The following is a 21,481-nucleotide window of genomic DNA, read 5'->3' as shown; positions in this document are numbered from 1 at the left end:
TCCTGCCAGACCCCTCTCCTCATGTCACCTTTCCAGCCCTGGCCATTCACCATGGTCCTTGGGAGGGCTGACCTTTGCCACGTCCTGCGGGGCTCAGTGGCCGTGTCGCTAGGAGAGGCAGTCCTGCCCAGCCTCTGTCCTGGCCCAGAGCCCTGCAAAGTGCAGAGCAGGGCTGACTGGGAACCAGCACCTGGGACGCAGCTCAGCCTGGGCAGGGGCAGGGTGCTGGGGGAGGCTGCCCAAGCAGGAGGGCCGCTGGGGGCTGGGGCACTGCGAGCTGCTGTGGGGGATGATGCCAAGGGAGACTTTTCTCCACCACTGAACACCCCCTGCCTCAGGGGATGTGCACAGCAGGGCCGTGGGGCCATGTGCGGGGCTGCATCTGCACAGGGGATGGAATGCCCACAGCAGACACAATGCTCCAGGGAGCTCCCACACTGCTGGGACCTCAGAATTACCCCCAGCCCCCAGCCAGGCCGGGCTCTCGCCCTTCTTACTGCGATGGTTCCAGTGGACATGTGCTGGCTCACGAGAAAGCACTGACCAATCTGATTGACCTCTCAAGTTCTCCCTGCTCAGAGCAGACCACGGTGCTAGAGACCTCCATAGGTCCCTTCCCAGCCAAACCTCTGTAGGGGGAGGGGATAAGCAGTGGAGGTGAGGGTAGTGTGTTGAGGCATTGCTGGCATTTTTAATCCCTGGCTAAGTCTGTCCTCGGGATTATGCATTGAATGACTTCATCCTCAAAAGGAGGCTCAGGTCCATGGGCACCAGGAGTCAAACCAGCACTGGGCTACCACCAAAATGGCTTCACTAAGTGCAAATCTTGTCTGACAAATTTTGTGGCCTTTAACGATGGTGTTAGAGCATTGGTGGATAAGGGAAGAGTGACAGACGTCATCTACCTGGACTTGTGCAAAGCATCTGACACTATCCCGCATAAAGTCCTGGTGTCTAAATGGGAGAGATGTGGATTTGAGGGAGGAACCACTTGGTGCATAAGGAATTGGTTGGATTGTTGCACTCAAGGAGTTGTGGTCAACGGCTCCACATCCAAGTGGAGATCAGTGATGAGTGACGTTCCTTGGGGGTCGGACTGGTGCTGTTTAACATCGTTGCCGGTAACATAGACAGTGGGATTGAGTGCACCCTCAGCAAGTTTGCCGACGACACCAAGCTGTGTGGTGTGGTTGACACACTGGAGGTAGGGATGCCATCCAGAGGGACCTTGACAGGCTGGAGAGGTGTGCCCGTGTGAACCACATGTAGTTCAACAAGGCCAAATGCGAGGTCCTGCACGTGGGTCGGGGCAATCCCAAGCACGACTATAGGCTGGTTGAGGAATGGATTGAGAGCAGCCCTGAGGAGAAGGACTTGCGGGTATTTATTGATGAAAAGCTGAACATGAGCTTGCAGCGTGCACCTGCAGCCCAGAAAGCCAACTGTGTTTTGGGCTGCATCAAAAGCAGCGTGACCAGCAGGTTGAGGGAGGGGACTCTGCCACTCTGCTCTGGTCTCATGAGACCCCACCTGCAGTACTGCGTCCAGCTCTGGGGTCCCCAGTACAAGAAAGACATGGAGCTGTTGGTGTGAGTCCAGAGGAGGCCACAACGATGATCAGAGGGCTGGAGCACCTCTCCTATGAAGACAGGCTGAGAAAGTTGGGGTGGTTCACCCTGGAGAAGAGAAGGCTCCGGGGAGACCTTATAGCAGCCTTCCAGTACCTGAATGGGGCTACAGGAAGGACTGAGAAGGACTCCCTTATCAGGGAGTGTGGTGATAGGACAAGGGGTAATGGCTTTAAACTGAAGGAGTGTAGATGTAGATTAGATATTAGGAAGAAATTCTTCCCTGTGAGGGTGATGAGTTACTGGCACAGGTTGCCCAGAAAAGTTGTGGATGCCCCATCCCTGGAAGTGTTCCAGGCCAGGTTGGATGGGGTTTGAGCAACGTTGTCTAGTGGAAGATGTCCCTGCCCCTGTCAGGGAGGTTAAAACTGGATGATGTTTAGGTTAATTACACATTGTCTCTGCCGCTCCTTTCTCCTCAGGGGGAGGAGTCCTCACACCTTTCCCCAGTGGGGGGTCCCTCCCCCCAGGAAACAGTCCTCCATGAACTTCTTCAACATGAGTCTTTCCCACGGGCTGCAGTTCTTTACAAACTGCTCCACCGCGGGTCCCTTCCACAGTGTGCAGTCCTTCAGGAACAGACTGCTGCAGCGTGGGTCCCCCATGGGGGTCACAAGTCCTGCCAACAAACCTGCTCCAGCGTGGGCTCCTCTCTCCACGAAGCCACAGGTCCTGCCAGAAGCCAGCTCTGGCGTGGGCTTCCCACAGGGTCACAGCCTCCTTTGGGAGCATCCACTTGCTCCGGCGTGGGGTCCTCCATGGGCTGCAGGTGGATATCTGCTCTACCATCAACCTCCATGGGCTGCAGGGGGACAGCCTGCCTCACCATGGTGCTCCCCACGAGCTGCAGGGGATTCTCTGCTCTGGCACCTGGAGTACCTCCTCCCCCTCCTTCTTCACTGACCTTGCTGTCTGCAGAGTTGTTCCTCTCACATATTCTAACACCTGTCTCTGGCTGCAATTGCTCCTGGTGTTTGGGGTTTTTTTTCTTCTCTTCCCTTTTTAAATAAGTCATGACCGTCGCTAATTGGCTCAGCCTTGGCCAGCAGAATGTCCATCTTGGAGCCAGTTGCACTGATTCTGTTGGACATGGGGGAAGCTTCTAACAGCTTCTCACAGAAGCCATCCCTATAGCCCCCCATCCATAACAAAACCTTGCCATGCAAACCGCTGTCCCTGCTTTTACTTGTTTTGTAACCCATTTGGTGTTTTGGAGGTGGTGTTCATGGAATTTCCTACATGGATCTGAAGAGCCCTGCAACTCCTCATGCTCATCATGAAAAAGGCCACCTGCATACTGGTCTGCATTAGGACGACCATGGCCACCCAGACCATCCTGAGACTGGTTGAAGTGTGCTTTCAGAGATGGTAGAGTTTTTCTCGATATTGGGAAACAATATCAAAAAGAAATAACGGCACAAAGTGAAGCTTTGGAAGTTGAGACTGGATAGGAAGGTTTCATGTCACTTTGAGTTAATGAAACGTCATTCCAAGTGCAGTGCTGTGGTACAAGATGCCACCCAGCAAGAGTCTGGATTAGCCAAAACTTTGTATTTCAATGAACAGCCCACGAAGATGGAGAGATATCAGTAAGGGTAGGAAGATGCTCAAGTGAGAGCAAGGTTGGTAAGCACAGTGGATGTCCACAGCCTTCAGGGAAACAGGTGCAGGCATAGGACACCATAGGACAACCTATGGTGGAGATGGTCAAGGGAGATGACAAAGTTGAAAGCCCCCAACAGAGCTGAGGTCTTTCTCCCATTAGCCGTGGCTGTTGTCTGTGTCAGCAAGGCCTACCAGGAGACACCTAATCCTTACAGCACGAGGGCCTCATGGCCTCCTTGTCTCCACTCAAAGGCCTGGGAGGTGTCGTACCATTGTCCTGCACTTGGCATTGCATGTCCCCACAACACCCTGCCCCAGGAAGAGACCTGAGACACATGTGTGTGGGACAGGACCTCGCTTCCAAGGGACTGGCGGCCCTTGGGCTTGGCCCTTTGATGAAACACACCCAGGTTTACTCAGCATCAGAGCCACCTTGCCATTGCCTTTGCCTACCTGTCATCACTGCCTCCACTTGCCTGCTCTAACCAGCCCCAGAGTTGCTTTGTCAGGGATGGCCCTCAGGGGGACCCATTAATGCTCCAAGAAACTGTGGAGTTTGCATCTGACTGTGACTTCTGGAGAGGTTTCATCAGCTTCCTCTCAGGGTCTGAGCTTCATGGACTCATCCCCAAACCCACCAGAGGGGTCATTAACATGCCGCCTTGGGCTGGGCCTCTGCTGCTGCTCTCCTGGGATGGAGGGAGCTCATGGCAAGTGGGCTGTGCTGCAGAGAGACATCTCTGCCCAGGAGCAGCTCCTCTGCAGAGCACAGCAGGGCTGAGGGCTCTGCCTGCAGGCACCGAGGGGAGAACAGCGAGGCAGAGAGAGCTTAAAGGCAGTTGGAAATGGGAGGCTTGCTGAGAGCTCAGGGAAGGAGAAATCTTCAGAGCCCTTGACACGGTAAGTCTCTAGGTGCAGGGCAATGCCGATGCGGTTACTGGAGGCATCTCCTCAAGCTGGCAGAGCCCACAGCTGCTGGGATGTGCCAGGTGGACTCCCTGTGCAGAGGCAAGTTTGAGTGGCTGGGAATGCAGGTGTGCAGGCAGGGGTGCCCAGTTGTGTCCTTCAGAGCAGGGTCCCTGCAGCCCAGGGGCTGTGTGCCGGGGCAGGGACTCTGCCGCCTGCCAGGGTCAGCCCTCAGCCTGCCCGGGGAGCTGCCCAGGGCACTGCAGGGAGAAGCTGTGGGTGGAAGGAGCGACCCCCTGGAAGGGCAGGGCAGGGTCCTTCTGCTGTTCTGAGGATTCTGTGTGTTTCCAGGCTACTCACAGCTCCAGATCACCCCTGGGACATTTGCCATGGCATTTCTCAAGGAGCATTGAGATCCCCTTGGGCAGTGCCCTGGTGCCAGGAGGGGTCTGCAGGGCAGAGCTGAGCACACAGAGGGTGGGATGGGCTCTGTGAGCAGGGACAGGGAGGAGAGGTGTGGGCAGAGCACCAGCTCCTGGCAGGGACAGCTCCAGGCAGCAGAGACATGGGCAGGGAGTGGGAGGAAACTGCAGGCAAGCCCTGGGCTAGGCTGCCTTCAGGCTGCTCTCTTGTGGTCCCTCACTCTAGATGTCTGCTGGGCGCTGTCTGCTGAGCAATGAGCTGACTCTGCCTTTAGGACATCCCATCTTCAGGACATCTGACTGTCTGCTTTGCCTGTGCTGCTGGGCTTGGGAGCTGCCCCAGAAGAGCACGGCTGTGCTGTAGGATCCCAGGGAGTGCTGAGCTTTCCCTTGGAGGTCAGTTCTCTCCTCTCAGAGGCCTTTGCTTCTCTCTGAGAGGGGCTGTGTCCTTCTTAATCACAACTCCACCTCTGAGCTGGGAAAGTGAACAGTTTGCAGATCTGCCCTTTGAAACAGGACTCCTCTGCTCTCCTTAGAGTCTTGTTTTGGGCTGTTTTTTAGAGAGTAATTTATGTTTGTCGTCATCGTCAAAGCAACAGAATCAATTTCATTAGCAGTCTAATGGACACTGCAGCTCTCCTGACTCTGCACTAAGCTACAAAGACCTGAGCCCTTTTGCCTGAACTGTCTCAAGACTCTTCCCATTTTCCATGATAAAATGTGTATTTCTAACCCTCAGAGGAAAAATCCCCTGATGTGATGGTCAAAAATAAAAACCACACATAGCATTCCTATAAGGACATGCTAAGAATCTCTTGTGTATCCCGCACTTATCCAAATCATGAGTGCAGAGATTTAATTTTTCCATTGAAGGTGGATTACAGCTGAAATCGCTTGTCTTCATTGGAGGTGTCACAAACCAGCTCCATGTACCCACTGCAGCTGAGCACAGCTGACTCCTCAGCTCCTCACCACACACTCAGCCAGCACAAAGCAGAGAAAGGAAATGCATTTGAATTGGGGGGTGTTTCTGTGAAAAATGGAATGGATTTGCTCAGAGGAGTCTGTCCTAACTTTTCCCTGTCCTTTGCTTTTTTGAACCAGCCCCCATGCCAAGAAATAGCACATGTCCAACAGCAGCTCCATCACTGAGTTCCTCCTCCTGGCATTCGCAGACACACGGGAGCTGCAGCTCTTGCACTTCTGGCTCTTCCTGGGCATCTACCTGGCTGCTCTCCTGGCCAATGGCCTCATCATCACTGCCATAGCCTGCGACCACCACCTCCACACCCCAATGTACTTCTTCCTCCTCAACCTCTCCATCCTTGACCTGGGCTCCATCTCCACCACTGTGCCCAAAGCCATGGCCAACTTAATCTGGGACACCAGGGTCATCTCCTACACAGGATGTGCTGCTCAGGTCTTTCTCTTTTTCTTTCTGATCTCAGCAGAATATTTCCTTCTCACCGTCATGGCCTATGACCGCTACGTTGCCATCTGCCAACCCCTGCACTACGGGACCCTCCTGGGCAGCAGAGCTTGTGTCCACATGGCAGCAGCTGCCTGGGGCAGTGGGTTTCTCTATGCTGTGCTGCACATGGCCAATACATTTTCTATACCACTCTGCCAGGGTAATGCCCTGGACCAATTCTTCTGTGTGTTGGGTTTGTGTGGCAGGGTTTTGGTAGCGGGGGGGCTACAGGGGTGGCTTCTGTGAGAAGCTGCTAGAAGCTCCCCCTGTGTCTGACAGAGCCAATGCCAGCCGGCTCTAAGACGGGCCCGCCGCTGGCCAAGGCCAAGCCAATCAGCGCCTCTGTGATAACATATTTAAGAAGAAGAAAAACAGTTAGAGAGAGAGGGCTTTTGCAGCCGGAGAGAGGAGTGAGAAGCTGTAAGAAACTCTGCAGACACCAAGGTCAGTGCAGAAGGAGGGGGAGGAGGAGCTCCAGGTGCCGGAGCAGAGATCCCCCTGCAGCCCGTTGAGAAGGCCATGGTGAAGCAGGCTGTCCCCCTGCAGCCCGTGGAGGAAGGATGAGGGGGTGTAGAGATTCCACCTGCAGCCCATGGAGGACCCCACGCCGGAGCAGGTGGAGGCACCTGAAGGAGGCTGTGGCCCGTGGGAATCCCACGCTGGAGCAAGTTCCAGGCCGGACCGGTGGACCCGTGAAGAGGGGAGCCCACACCAGGGCAGGTTTGCTGGCAGGACTTGTGACCCCGTGGGGGACCCCACGCTGGAGCAGTTTGCTCCTGAAGGTCTGCACCCCGTGAGAGGGACTCCATGCTGGAGCAGGGGAACGATGAGAGGAGTCCTCCCCCTGAGGATGAAGAAGCGGCAGAAACACCGTGAGATGAACTGACCGTAACCCCCACTCCCCGTCCCCCTGTGCCGCTGAGGGGGGGAAGGTTGAAGCCGGGAGTGAAGTTGAGCCCGGGAAGATGGGAGGGGTGGGGGGAAGTGTTTTAAGAGTTGATTTTATTTTCTCATTCCTCTACTCTGTTTTGCCTAGTAATAAATTAGATGAATTCCCTCTCTAAGTTTGGTCTGTTTTGCTCGTGACAACAATTAGTGAGTGATCTCTCCCTGTCCTTATCTCGACCCACAAGCATTTTGTTATGCCTTTTCTCCCCTGTCTAGTGAATGAGGGGAGTGAGAGAGCGGCTCTGGTGGGCACCTGGCCTCCAGCCAGGGTCAACCCACCACATTCTGTGAACTCCCCCAGATCCTCAAGCTCTCCTGCTCAGACTCAGAGTACCTCAGGGAAGTTGGGCTTATTATATTAAGCTGTTTTTTAGTTTTTGGTTGTTTTATTTTCATTGTGCTGTCCTATGTGCAGATCTTCAGGGCTGTGCTGAGGATCCCCTCTGAGCAGGGATGGCACAAAGCCTTTTCCACGTGCCTCCCTCACCTGGCTGTGGTCTCCCTGGTTGTCAGCACTGCCATATTTGCTCACCTGAAGCCCCCCTCCATCTCCTCCCCATCCCTGGACCTGGTGGTGGCAGTTCTGTACTCAGTGGTGCCTCCAGCAGTGAACCCTCTCATCTACAGCATGAGGAACCAGGAGCTCAAGGATGCCTTGAGGACACTAATCTAATGGACCTTGCACCACCAATAGTAATTTGTCTCCCCTTCTCCGCAAAGTGCCAAGAGTATATTTTAGGCCAGTACTCTGGGTTTTTATTTCTCTGATAATCATAGTTACAGGTAATTGCTTGGGTTCATAGCACTTCTCTTGAGGCTCTGTCCTGTTGTGTCTGATCCTTTACGAATGTCCTGGTTCTGGCAAGGACAGAGTTAATTTCACAAGGAGCCAGGACAGGTGACCCAAGCTGGCCGGGGGCTATTCCATACCATGTGACATCATGCTCACCATAAAAGGGGGGCTAGTCGGGCAGTGGGGGGGCGGCGCGGTTTTCGGCGCGGTTCTGGAATGGGCTGAGCTTCTAGTGGGTCGGTGGTTGGATCGGTAAATTGTTCTCTGTTATCACCCATTGTGAATATCTGTTATCAGTGCTGTTGTTGATTGTTTTCCCTCTCCCTTGCTGTCCCAGTAAATTGCCCTTATCCCAATCCTCGAGGCTTTGCCCTTGTTTTTCTCTTCTCCTCCACATCCTGCCGGGGGAGGGGTGAGCGAGCAGCCCGTGGTGCTTAGCTGCCGGTTGGGCCTAAACCATGTCATCAGGAGAAACTTGTCATCTGTTTGATGGAGCAGCTGGGAAGTATGAACCTCACTACGGGATGGACAACAGCGTAGTAACAACTGCAGGATTTTATGGGCAGGAGCACTGAAGGGCAGAGCACAAGTACTGAGCACTGAGCAGAGCTCAGTACCACTGGTCTCTAAGGACGGCCTCCTGCAACAGCCCATAAGGATATTCAGTTGACTCTCTCAAAGGAGCTCAATGGCACCAAGATGAGCTGTTACTACTGAAGTTAAAGAAGAAACAAAGACAGTGCAGGGCTGCTGCAGAACTTAGCAAGAGCAGGTGTAAATAGGTCTGAGATGCTCTATGTTGCCTTTGGCTCAGTCTTCATCAGCAAGGTCTCCCAGGCCCTTGTGCCTTGAGGCAGAACCCATGGAGAACAACCATCAGTGGGTGGGGATGAAATCTAGGGTCACTTGATCAAACTCAACCCTTGCCAGTCCATGAGATGGGAGGGACTTCACCCAAGGACGCTGAGGGAGCAGGCCAAAGTCACAGGGACACTGCCCCATGTCATATTGGACAGGTGATCAGTTTAGCAGAAGCCACTCAGCTGGTACACACCAGAGGATCTGCTAACCTTCCTGGTCCTGCCCAAACAAAGCCTGCGCATACTGTGGGAGGAGGTAAGGTCCCCATAGCGCACACAGGGAGCTGGCTGGGGAAGGCAGTGTGGGTTGCTCCTCCCCTGGGAACAAGCAAGCCCATCTGTGAGATTGTCTTGGCCCAAGGACCTGGATGTACTCGGCAGGTAATGTGGAAGGATGGGAGATCTGGTGTGTACCTCAAGGAGATCTAACCTTGGGGGAAAATACTCCATGATGTGAGTTGCATGTGCTAGGAAGCAAGGCAGCAGGAACCACTTGAACCAACAGCGGGCAATCCTCACGAGGAATGGGGCGAGTACTTCACCTGTCCTGAGTGATCGCCTTGGCAGATGGGACCCAAGTCATTGACACGTGTGGGGGTGGAGGGAGTGGGCCTGGAATGAGTGAATAATATCAGCGTGTGTCAAGGAACAGGGGGTAGTGGTTAATGAGGATGTGTAAACCTGACTGTCGGAAGTAAAGATGGTTTAAGTACGTAGTACAAGTTGCAAGTGTTGGTAAGAGGGGATTGTGGGAACGAGAAAGAGAGAGAATGGAAAGGCTCGAGTAGGGCGTAGAAATGCAACAACACAGGAATTGGGCGACTGTGTACATCCTGAATGTGTACACTCAGGTGTATCAGTCAATGTGGGACCTGAGCATGACGGAAATGCTGTGGAATAAGGGTGCGGATTGTACTGGGACTAGGTGGGATGGGGTTAATTTCCCTCATAGCAGCTCATATGGTGCTTTGCATTGGTGGCCCAAACAGTGGTGATAACACACCCTTATTTTAGCTATTGCTGAGCAGTGTGTGCACAGCGTCAAGGCCTTCTCTGTTTCTCTTCCCCTCCAATGAGTACTTTGGAGTTCTTGACAGTGGAAGAGCAGGGCCAAGCATTTTGCTCTGTATGGGTTTCAACATCCACTTTTTTAGTAGTGGTGGGGCGACAGGAGCCCCTGTCAGAAGAGACAGTGTGTTGCCCCATGCCCTACACAGCCAAGTCCAGCAAGCACTGCAATAGCCCTACTGCTGGCACAAGCTGAGCTCATCAGCAAAGCTGGTGGTGCCTCTGTGAAAGCATATTTCAGAAAGGGCACAAATGCCAGAGTGAGACAGGAGTAAGGTAGGAAAAAAAAACAGTGAGGAAAAAATCCTGCGGACAGCAAGGTCAGTGAAGAAGGAGAGGGAGGAGGTGCTGCAGACACCAGAGCAGAGATTCCCTTGCAAATCATGGAGAAGACCATGGTGAGGCAGGCTGACCCCCACAAGCCCATGGAGGTTAATGTTGGAGCAGATACTCACCTGCAGCCCTTGGAGGACCCCATTCCAGAGCAGGTGGTTGCCCCCAAAGGAGGCTGTAACCCTGTGGGAAGCCCATGCTGGAGCAGGCTCCTCAAGGACTTCTGACCCCATGGGGGACCCACCTTCCACTAGACCAGGTTGCTCAAAGCCCCATCCAGCCTGGCATTGAACACTTCCACGGACGGCACATCCGCAACTTCTCTGGGCAACCTGTGCCCGTGTCTCACCACCCTCACCAGATAAAACTTCATCCTTAAGTTCAATCTAAACCTACCCTCTTCCAGTTTAAAAGCCTCTTGTCCTATCACTACAAGTCCTGGTAAAAAGTCTCCCTCTTCCCGTAAGCCTGCCCTATATACTGTATGCCTGCAATAAGGTCTCCTGTCGCAAATCCTGATCCAGAGTCCTGCCGAGTACACCAGTTTGTCACAGACGGGTGGTTTAGACCAATTAAAGAACCACCGCCAGAAGTATCAGCAAAAGCGGTTTTATTGCAGCTTAACAAAGTTGGATGGCAAGGATCACTCTATTCCTTACTGCACAGAGGATATAACAATGATTCACAGCTACCAAAACAGAATCAAAGTTACCAATACAAAATCTTAGTGCACTGTTACACAGGGTTAAGCACGATATCAGTCACTCCTCAAGGAGTAACCTTGAGAGGTGTCCCAGCTCAAGGAGAGATCTCTGCTGGGCAGCCAGCTGCTTAGCAGGGAGAGCTCAAAGAAGATACCCTTAGGCTGCCACATTTATGGAATAGAGTGGTTGGCTCGTAGGCAAATTCCATGTGATGGGAAAGGTATGCATGAGACTCCTTGTACCCACAACTTTCTTTGTTCCTTGACAAATGAGTCTTGGAGGAACCACCTGTTACTCATGTCTTAATCACGTGATGGGTGTTCCAGTTTCCAAGCCCATATACATCAATGCTCACCATGTCCCTCTGCTCCTGTTTTCAGAGACCAGACTGGAACTAGAGAAGTTGTTGGACAGGTTACACCTGGGCCTTTACCTCCTTTGGACCCTGAACCAAACTACTGCTGGTTTGGTCAGGGAGCCGAGTGGATCCGTCACAGGGACTCAGCTTCCTCCCATACCTGCCACAAACCCACAGGTGGTGGGAGTCCTCTTGCCTCAGTTCACGAGTGCGCACACAATACAGTCCTCCAAAGAGTGGAAGAAACCACATGTGCCTCCTGTCTTCGAGAAGGGCAAGAAGAAGGACCCAGGGAACTACCGGCCAGTCAGCCTCACCTCTCTCCCTGGGAAGGAGATAGAGCAGCTAATCCTGGAAACATTCTTCCAGGCACACTGTACTGGTTTGGGCTGGGATGGAGTTAATTTTCTTCACGGCAGCCCCCGTGGTGCTGTGTTTGGGATTTGTCACCAAAACAGAGTTGCCAACACACCGATGGTGTAGCTATTGCTGAACCATGTTTGCACAGCATCAAGGCCTTCTCTGTTCTCTCCCTTCCTCCCCAGCGAGTAAATTGTATTTGTGGATGAGGGAAGAGGAAGGGGATGTCATTCAGCAAGACAAAGATTTACACTGTGTATTGGCGGTGGTGTCCAGGCTTTGGCAGCAGGGGGGATGCAGGGGTGTCCTCTGTGAGAAGACACCAGGGGCTGCCTCCCCATGCCAGACAGAGCTGGTTCCAGCAGGCTCCAGGCAGATCCACCACTGCGCAAAACTGAGCCCATCACTGAAGCTGGTAGGACCTTTACAAAAGCATAGTTAAGAAAGGACACAACTGCCAGAATGGGAGAGGAGTAAGGGAGACAAAATGTGAGAAACAGCCCTGCAAGCACGGAGGTTGGTGAAGAGGGAGGGGGAAGAGGTGCTACAGGCACAAAAGCAGATAGTCTCCTGCAGCCCATGAAGAATACCAGAGTATAGCAGGTATTTCCCTGCGGCCCATGGAGAAGACCATAGTGGGTAAAGTAAGCCCTGCAGTCTGTCGAGGACCCAACACTGAAGACTTTGGATAATTCCTGAAAGAATGCTGGATGGAGGACAGCCCATGCTGGAGTGGGTTTGTCTTGAAGGACTGTAGCCCATAGGAGGGACCCCATGGGAAAAGTCTTAGAGGGAAGGAGCAGCAGAGAGGAACTGTTATGGACTGACCACAACCCCCATTCCCCATCCCCCTGCGCTGCTCAGCAGGGAGAAGATAGAGGAGTTGGGAATGAAGGAGTGAGTGAAGTGGAGCCAGGGAGAAAAGGGTTGGGAGGAGGCCTTCCCTGGGGAAGGAGGTAAGGTCTTCCACCAGCCCCACGCTTCTTCCACCCTCAGCCTTTGCAGTTGCACATGCCTGGTCTGCCCATTTACCTTCACCACTGTCCCGTTTGTACAAGGCCCACAGAAGTCTTGGCACGCCCAGTGTAAGCTGGCCTCCACCAAAGCTGGAGCCCACCTGGCCTTGGGGTCAGGGAGGAGCCAGGTCCCCTCTGCTCGGGGCTGGGCACAGCTTTCCCCTGGGAACCTCCCTGAGGAGCACTCCTCCTGGGTGCCAGCCTGTGGCCTGGCACGGGTGGCACGGGGACCAGGGCTGCTGGGGCAGGGCTGAAGTAGCTCAGCTGGGAGAGCGTTAGACTGAAGATCTAAAGGTCCCTGGTTCAACCCCGGGCTTCAGCAATCATTTTCTCCCTTAGATTTTTGCAGACCTGTCTGCCTTCCTCCAGCCTGCCCCAGCCCTGCTTGCTCCTTCACCTCTTGCCAGAGCACTGTCCCTGCTCTGTAGCTGCAGCCCTGCAGCTCAGAAGGAGCCTTCCTCCAGCACCACGAGTCCCCAGCCTCCCCCTGGGCAGGACTCTCCATTCAGTGCTCCTCTGGGGTGGTCTCCAGCTCTCCCTCCTTCCCTGCTCCACAGGGATCGAGGTCTCTCCACTGCACCATCTCTGCAAAGACCCTGTCTCTCTCCTCTTTGTCATTCTCCATGGTGCACAGACTGCTCCTCTCCTCACACCCCCCTTCACCTGGTTCTCAGTTTTCAGACCAGAGGCCACTGTCCCCCCCCACTCCCAGGCAGAGGCACTCCCTGGAGCTGAGGCCTGAATGGCAGCACCCTTCCTCTGGAGGTCTGTCGCAGCGAGACCTCTGATGTGCCCAGGACAGCTGACCAAGCCGTGCTGAGGATCACCCACTGCAGTGCATGGGCGTCGTGTGTAGTCACACGCTGTCCTGAGCAGAGTTTCTTGCCCCCCTTGACCCGCCTGCTGCAATGACTGATGAAACATCTCTGTGCTCCTCTCTGGGCATCAGCCCCAGGGAGATGGAAGCCTGCCCTTCACCCCACCTCCAGGGATGCTGCCGGGGAGGGGGGTGCAGAGGGAGGCCCGCTACCTGGATGAGGGGGTGAGAGGTTTCTGTCCCCATGTCCCCCCACTGCACACCCTGGGGTGCCATCAGAGCCTGGGGACACCTCACCCCAGGGAGGGTGTTTCCCTCACCCTGTTGCTCTGCTCCTCCTGTGGAGCTGGGGACAGATGGGAGACAGACGGCTGTTGCCCTGGGTGGCAGAGGAGGCTCGGGGGTTTTCTCCTCTCCATCAAGCCTAGAGTGGGTCAGAGCGTGGGAGCAGCGCCTGCAGCAAGAGCCTCCTTCTGCCCCGTTGCCCTGCTGAGACGTGGAAGGGGCAATGCTCTGCAGTGCACCCCTGTGCCAGGATCAGGCCCCCGTGGAGAGGCCATCCTGACTTTCCCCCATCTCAGGAGGCTTCAAATGCTGTTTTCTGCAGAGGGTCCCTGGGCACCCAGGGCACAACAGGGCTGTGCTTGTCATAGACATGTCACGGCAACAGAGTGTCTGTCCTGCTGGCAGGCGTGAAGGGGATGTAGCTCAGCGGCAGAGCGCCCGCTTTGCATGTGGGAGGTCCTGGGTTCGATCCCCGGCGTCTCCAAGGGTGCTTTTTCCCCCAGTGCCCAGCCTCAGGCGGGTACAGGCTGGAGCTGGAGCACTGGTCCTCTCCAGGCACTGTGGGCCTGCCCTGCCCACCCAGGGCCTGTCTGTGGGGTGAGGAGGGCTGTGTGCGCTGCCTCTGCTGAGCCACCTCCCAGAGGTGCTGGACCTGAGCTCAGGTGCAGATCCCATCCCAGCTGGGAAACACCCCCCTGTGCCAGCAGCTAGGGGTGTCTGAGCTGGACCAGCCTGGACAGGCCTGTGGGACTCCCAGCTGGTGGAATGGCATTTCTTACCCTGTCCCTGTCTCCAGGTCTTTTTCTCTCTGCCATCACCACTGCCTTGAGCAGAGGAACCCAGAGCTGCTGAGGTCAGGCACAGCCCTGCAGAGGTGGGACTGCTGGGGCTGGTACCCACCTCTTGTTCCTGGGGGTTTGGTGTCTCCGTCCAGCCCATGCTGGTGGGATCAGGGAGACACAGGGCTGTCCAAAGCCATGCACAGGCAGCAAGGGCCAGGAGATGGTGCCTCAGCTGTTCCCCCACCAAAACCACCTGCAACCCAAAGTGGGACATGAGACATGGCCTTTCACTGCAGGGTGCTCAGTTCCCCCCAGCAACGGTGGGCCCAAATTCAGAGAAATAAGGTATAAAAGTGAAGTACAGAAGAAGGGCGGTGGGGTGGGGATATCTTCTGAACACAGGATGTTTGGTGCCAGTATGGACACTGACCTGTGGACTCAAGCCGCCCCAGGTAGGGACCAGGGAGAAGAGCCCAGTGTCTGCCCCATGCCACCTCCCTGCCAGCTCTGCCCTCCCCCAGGGGTAATATTTCTCCCTTACTCTGGCACCTGGCAGAGCTTTGCCTCCTCCTCCTCCTCCTCCGGGAGATGAGCCACAGACCCCAGGGGTGTGTGTGAGGGGGCAGCACACCTGAGCAGAAAGATCCCATTTCAGGGTGTTTTGGGGCCTGAACAGTCTGGCCCTGAGGGCTGGGTCTGTTCTCTGCAGCAATGCGGGATCATCACTGTACCCCAGATCTGTGCTTGCTCCTGCAGCAGCTCCCCAGGACCTACACAAGGGGCCTGATGGTGAGACCCCAACCCTCTGCACTGCTGCCCCACGCTGGGCAGAGCACGGCTGTGGAAATCCCTCAGGAGAGGAGAGTTATCAGGGAGAGACCCTCAAGGTCATCATCATGGGTGACACACATGGGCACAGCAAACACAGCCTCCATCCCTTGGGAAACTACAGCTGGGGGAGGCTCCAGCCCTGCATCTCACAAGGCCAGGGACTGCCAGCAGGAAAGCTTTAGGGACCAGGGCAGAGGGGTCTGTGACCCTGGGTTTCCCCCATATCCCTCACGGTTACCCCAGGGGTGGAGGAGCTCCCAGCAAGGAATGGGGCAACGCTGCTGTGGGAGATGCTCTTGGTGACAGCTGCCTCCTCCCCTCATCTGCTCTAGGGCCAGATCCTGCTGTTTGCAGTGCTACCCACCTGGGGCTGCTCCCCTGCAATGGACACCCAACACACCTTCTGGTCTGCAGCAGAGAAGCCCATCAGGTAAGAGCTTGAGGGGTCTGAAGACCCACCGGTGGGACCAGGGAGGGCAGTTTGGGCTTCAGGTTCCTGCCCAAGTGTCAAACCCTTCTCCCTACCCAGCTCCTGCGTGAGTCATTTCTCTGCCCATGGGAGCTGGGGCAGGTGAAAGCCCCAGCCCAGGGAGAGGGACCCTGGCTCAGCTCCCAGCAGTGCCGGCTTTAGGGGAGGGACACAAAATACCCTCTGCCATGGAAATGTGCCCAAATTAGCAGCCTCCCAGACAGGACCATCTCCAGAGCAGGGGCTGGATGATGGCTTTGGGCAGCAGCCCATGTCTCCTGGGGATCCTTTCTCCCTCCCCTGGACTCTCCCTCCTCTGCCTCCCACAGCACTGAGGGAAAGGTCCCCCCATTGCTCCTGCTCTCATCCCCCCTGCACCTGCACACAGGTACTGCCCCGACACAAACCCTCACTTACACCCCTGGGAGGCAGCAGGAGGGCAGGGCTGGGGGCTGGAGCGCAGCAGGACGAGGGGGTCCCAGGGCTGCCGTGGGGCCTTACAGTTCCTGCCCAGGAAGGAGGCAGCTCTGGGGATCTACCAGCACTGCTCCAAGGTCTGTGAGGGCCCAAGGGAGCAGGAACAGCTCATGGAGACTGGGGACCTGGCAGAGCCAGGGAAGGGGCAATCCCAGCCCCGTGTGCCCCAGCAAGTGCCTCTGTACCCTGTGCCAGGACAGTGGGCAGCGGAGCTGCCTCCTAACCACTGTGGGAGGTGATCCATGGGATGTGAGACCCCCTGGGGCTGGATGGGGTGTTCAGGGCACCGTGGCCACCTTAGGGCTCGTTTCTGTGGGGCCACAGCCCAGGGTTCACCCCAACACAGCAGCTCTGTCATGGCCTCTGTGCCACGGGACCAGTGTGGCCAAGGCAGGGCCTGGGGGAAAGAGCAGCTGGGGAACCCCAGGGTGAGGAGATGGGTGCTTCCTCTGGGGTGCATCATGGGACCTTGCAGGGAGCCATTTTTGCTGGAAACTGTGGCTGGTAGTATAGAAATGTCTCTGTCAGCAGGAATATTCCCCAGGGAACATGGGCTCTCGCAGCTCCACAGCCTGACCCTGAACGCACTGTCCCCAAGACGTGGCCCTTCCTCACCGCCATCTCCTTGTGCTCTGCTCCCCCCGATCAGCCTCAGGAAGACACCCTGACATCTGGGCAGGCAAGCACCAGCTCTGGGTCATACCCCCAAAGGCTTTTAATAAGAACAAATGTGGAGGCAGGGGATAAACAAAGGAAAATAAAACCAGAGGCAATGCCCGGCTGTTTCTGCTGCCCGTGGGAAAAGGCAGACGGTTCCCTGGTGCTCACGGCTCTCCCAGCTGCACAGACCTCTCCTCCCTCCTGGCTGCACCCAGCTGCACGGCAGGGACGGGCTGTCCTGGCCCGGGGCCCAGGGCCTGTTGGGAACTGAGCTCTGGTGTCACAGCCTTTGTGTCCTCAGGGGGATGTGCCAGAGACACCTCGTCAGCATCGTCATAGCCTGTGCTCTCCGGGGACAGGGACCAGGCATCTCCCTCAGCTCCAGGGGCCCCAGCACTTCTCTGGGAGCGCAGCTTTGCACCTGCAGGCAGCAAGGCAGCCCATTGCACATTCGTCCCATGAGGTGCCCCTCCTGGTCTCTACATCACCTTCCCCCCCCTTCTCCTCACCACTCCTGAGATGGTCAGATCCCTCTCCCACCACCCGTCTCCCCAAGGAAAACTCCCAGGGCAGGTTCCCCCATCCCAGGATTTTGGGGTCTCAGTACGGCAGTGATTCATCCAGCAGCAGGGATGGCACCCCAGGAACCGGCAGCGCTATATTTCCCTCTCACCTCCAGGTGCATCCCTGGGTACTGCTCCCTCCTCTGGGGCCCTGGGCATTTCCCAGTCTCCCTGACCAGAGGCAGGATCCTCCCCAGGGTCAGAAAACCTCCCTGGCATCATCATAGCCATCCGCTGGGTCACCTCTGGGCCCGACAGGGACGTCTGAAAGGAGAGGAGAGTTGGTGAGAATGAGAAGACACGTCCTGCAGAGCAGAGGATAGGAGGATGTGCAGGGACATGGGGCTCAGACACTGGGTTTGGCAGCACCACAGGAGAACCCTGCCTGTGTCCTCCCCAACTCTAACAATGACACCACTGTCCATCCCAAGTCTGCAGGGAGGAGAGATCCACCCCTTCCTGCCCCCCGTTACCTGGGGCTGACCCTGGACCATCCTCCTCCTCACTGTCCCCAGGCTGGGGCTGCACCTTGGTCAGGGATCCCTCTGAACAGGAGCCTGGAGAGAGGCGATGCAGGTGTTATGGGAGTGCGCTCTGCTGACCCAGCTTGTGCTCAGTGCTGCTGGGGACAGGGGACCCACCGAGCCAGGGCTGCGTGGGGAGGAGGGCTGAGGACTCAGCCTGCTTCCCTGGGACAAACCCCCTCTCACAGCGGCTCCCAGAGCTGCCCCAGGACAGCCTCTTCCCTCACCCCTCAGGTGCCAGGTGGGACTCAGGGACAGGCAGAGAGGGGCTGTCCCCAGCTGGGATGGGCAGAGCTGGTGGGGAGGAAGCTCCTCTCCCACGCCCACCACCTGGCTGCTCTCCCCACACACCCCACAGCCCCACAGCTGCAGGGACCATGGGCCAGGGGGCTGGGGTCCAGGGCAAAGAGCCCTGCAGGTGTGCCCCCCATCAGGGACCCACACCCACCTGAGCCGCTGAACCTCGCCTGCTTCTCCCACGCCGGGCTGTAACTGATCTCCTCGTACAGGGCCTCAGGGAAGGGCTCCCAAGCTCTCTCGGAGCCTGCGGACAGAGGCAGGGCTGGCTCAGGGATGGGCAGAGAGGCAATGGCATCCTGCTCTGCTCCACCAGCCCTCTGCCCCTGGGACAGCCCAGGGCTGGCCCCACAGCACAGCCCCACTGTGCTGTCCTGTCACCCCTGACACTTGCTCAGGAAGGGCAATGTCCCCATGGAGATGGTCAGGGGCAGCGACACCCTCACACCATCCCCTCAGAGACAGCCCTCATGCCCCTCTGGGCCCTGGGCCAGGTCCCTGGTGCTGACCTTGGAGCAGCTCCTGCCTTTCCTCTGCCCCTGGAGCTGCCCCCTCCCTGCCCCATGGATCCATAGCACGGCCCCTGCCCTGCTGGGGGGTAGGTAAGGGTTGGAGGGAGGAACAGCCTGGGGGCCTGACGCCACAGGGATGGACCCTGCTGTCCCATGCTTCTCCCAGCATCTCCCCTGCCCCACAGCCCCCTCCAGAGCTGCCCAGAGCACTGCCAGTGGCACATCCTCACCTGTCTCCCCTCTGCTCCCATCTTCCCCAGCCCAGCTCGGCCATTGCTCTCCTTGCCCCATCCCTAACTGCCCCTGAGTCCGGACTCTCTCAACCCCTTGCTGCTGGTAGCCCACGGTCAGGCAGTCAATGGGGCGGCACATGGGGATGCAGGCAGCACACACTCTTGTCCCCCCAGCTCTGCCTGTACCCCTCACTGACACCCCACAGCCAGGAGGCATCTTCCCCAGGGACCACGGGGGAAGGACCCACCTCTGCGCCCAGCCCTAGCGCTCCACACTTGCCCGGCCAGGAGGGCCAGGAGCAGGCAGAGAAGGGCTCCCAGGATGATGCAGATGATGACGGGCAATGAGACTCTCCCGCTGCCCGTTGGACGGCCCCGGGTGGGATCTGCATGGGCAGGAACACAGAAATAGCAGCAGCAGGCCTGGGAGAGGTGGGGGCTGGCACAGCCCAGTCCTGACCCCCCCTTACACCAGGGGTAAGGGACCCCAGGGGGGAGTGATGGGGAAGCTCCCACCCTACCAGGTAATGATAGCCCTCCCAAACCCCTCCCCCACTGCTAACCCGGGGACACCTCTTGGGAGTTTCACACCCTGACAAGGAGCCCCTTCCCTCCGGCTGTGGGTCACAGCCTGGCCCTGGGAACACCCAGCGCTGATGGGGAGGACAGCTTACCTGCTCGGGGGGTTGGTGCTGCTGTCCTGGGTGCAGCTGCAGAGGAGGAGAAGTGGAGCTGGGCTGAGAGGCTGGGTGTGCAGGTACCAGGGAGCCTCCTCTCTGGCACGCCGTGTGTGTGTGTGCATGTGTGCGGACATCCCTGACACATCCCACCCAAAGTGTCCCTCCTGCGGGGCTGGTCAGGGTGGCCAGGAAGGACCCCAGGGCCCTACTCATGCAAGTAGCTCCTGCGTGAACAGGAGGAGAAAGTTGGGAACCAACAGAGACTGCGGGGCAGGGTGGGCATTCATGTCCCAGCCCCAGGCACCCACGGAGGGTGGGCTGAGCCACACCAGGGGTCAGGCAGTGGCAGGTTCCCCCTGGGCTTTCCTCAGGGACCAGGGAAACCAGCAATGACAGCCCCAGCTCAGCAGTGTGATTAGCCACACCGGGCCCTTCTCCAGTTCCCCCTTGTTTCCTGAGGGCACAGCCAGGTCCCTTCCCCATCCCAGCCACAAAGGTGGGGAATGGGCTGGCCCCTTACCTGAACATGTCACTCCAGCATCCTCACTGTGATCGCAGTATTGTTGAGACCTTTCTTTGTTTCTGCAGTCAGACAGGGCAGACTCAGTGCCGTGACACTGAACATCAAACATCCAAATGGGGCCAGACCCTGGCCCAAAGTATCTGTACTCATGAGCTTTAACAGCAGACCCACAGCCCAGCTGCTTACAAACCACTGCAGCATCATCTATGTCCCATAAGTCATCACACATGGTCCCCCACTGGCCCTCTTGTTTCACCTCCACTCTTCCAGCACAGCATCCACCACCATTTTCCAGCCTCACCTCCGCAGCCCCTTCAAACACCAACATGGGAATGGTCAGGAGAGCACCGAGCCCCAGACCACAGATGTGGAGGTCCCTCCTACCCAGGCCGAGTCACAGGCACCAGCATGGGAGCCCTCACCCTTCCACGCTGTCCCCAGGGCAGTGTCGGGGTCCCTTTTCTCCCCACAGGCTGCAAAGGGCTGGAGGTGCCCAGCTCTGGCCCTGCTGGGCCATTCACCACCCCACAGCCTGAAGCACCTCCTCCCACCTCAACGACCTCCTGCCAATGCCCATCTGCACACCGTGCCCGGCCCTGCACAGGGCACCTTCTCCTCACCAGCCCAGAAACCCCTGTACAGCCCCATGCCCCCAGGCCCACAGCTCCCTCTCCACCCAGACAGGCACAGGCAAAGGCAAAAGTTCCATCGACTGGAGCAACATCTGCCCCTCATCTCAGCAGCACCTTCAAAGCAACCCCATTCCCAGGGGTGTCCCGATGACCCCACTGGAGCCCGCTGGCCCCATCGCTGGGACAAGGATGTCGGCACTTACCCCTGCACAGCTGCAGCCAGAGGAGCAGCCACAGCACCTGAGGGGACAGGAGTCCCTCCATCCCCATCCTCAGCCTCCTGCCCTGCTGGCACAGCCCTGCGGCACCCCACTCCCTCTCACGCCTCCTGGGGACTCACAGGGACAATGACAATGGGAGGGTAATATATGTCTGTCAATGCCGACCCAGCTGCAGGAGGAGCCAATCGAAGCAGCAGCACCTTCTTAGACATTATCGGGAGCGATCTCCCCTCCGACACAGCCAAGCCCTCCAATGAACTTCTCCAGCGCCATTCATGACCATATATGAGGGACATAGATGTTTCGCTGCGGGTGTCATCATCACTGCATCGGGGGATCGTCACAGGACAAGCTGGGTGTGGAGGGGAAATGGGTTTGTCACCCCTCGACCCCTGCTGTGGGCATGGGGAGCAATGAGCATCTCCTCTGCTGGGCTCACCCAAGAAGCCAAGGCGTGAGTGTCCAGGCACCATCAAGCCATGGGAACCACGGAGCTGGGACTG

General features: G+C 57.0%; 2 protein-coding genes and 1 non-coding gene across 3 annotated transcripts; 2 read left to right on the top strand and 1 right to left on the bottom strand.

Annotated features, from left to right (window-relative positions):
- Nucleotides 1-6,068: 6,068 nt before the first annotated feature.
- On the top strand, nucleotides 6,069-11,136 carry LOC129196974 (olfactory receptor 14J1-like; the record flags this gene model as incomplete). The annotated part of the gene is made up of 3 exons (XM_054804941.1): nucleotides 6,069-6,208; nucleotides 7,263-7,575; nucleotides 11,119-11,136. Coding segments are annotated over 3 exons (471 nt in total), but the record flags the coding sequence as incomplete, so codon positions are not given.
- A 1,585-nt stretch (nucleotides 11,137-12,721) lies between these two features.
- Nucleotides 12,722-12,794, top strand: TRNAF-GAA (transfer RNA phenylalanine (anticodon GAA)). Its single transcript has one exon. It is a non-coding gene; the product is annotated as a tRNA-Phe (tRNA).
- A 4,761-nt stretch (nucleotides 12,795-17,555) lies between these two features.
- Nucleotides 17,556-21,074, bottom strand: LOC129196973 (antigen WC1.1-like). The gene is made up of 7 exons (XM_054804940.1): nucleotides 20,961-21,074; nucleotides 20,123-20,437; nucleotides 19,597-19,632; nucleotides 19,171-19,308; nucleotides 18,329-18,424; nucleotides 17,830-17,913; nucleotides 17,556-17,620 (listed from the first exon to the last, which is right to left on the bottom strand). The coding sequence occupies exons 1-7, from the start codon at nucleotides 21,025-21,027 to the stop codon at nucleotides 17,556-17,558; spliced, it is 801 nt and encodes a 266-aa protein (XP_054660915.1). The 5' UTR covers nucleotides 21,028-21,074.
- Between the last annotated feature and the right edge of the window lie 407 nt (nucleotides 21,075-21,481).

Source organism: Grus americana, chromosome 27 (assembly GCF_028858705.1).
Source record: "Grus americana isolate bGruAme1 chromosome 27, bGruAme1.mat, whole genome shotgun sequence".
Taxonomy (NCBI): domain Eukaryota; kingdom Metazoa; phylum Chordata; class Aves; order Gruiformes; family Gruidae; genus Grus; species Grus americana.
Note: the sequence above shows the minus strand (reverse complement) of the source record. Positions and strands in the feature narration are given on the sequence as shown.

What these genes read in the sequence shown, in the direction of transcription:
- LOC129196973 (XM_054804940.1), bottom strand. Translation starts at nt 21,027, where the DNA reads ATGGGGATGGAGGGACTCCTGTCCCCTCAGGTGCTGTGGCTGCTCCTC. An exon ending in CTGGCTGCAGCTGTGCAGGG is followed by an intron (nt 20,438 to 20,960) that starts GTAAGTGCCGAC and finishes TGGTGTTTGAAG; the next exon opens with GGGCTGCGGAGGTGAGGCTG. An exon ending in TGCTGGAGTGACATGTTCAG is followed by an intron (nt 19,633 to 20,122) that starts GTAAGGGGCCAG and finishes CCTCCTCTGCAG; the next exon opens with CTGCACCCAGGACAGCAGCA.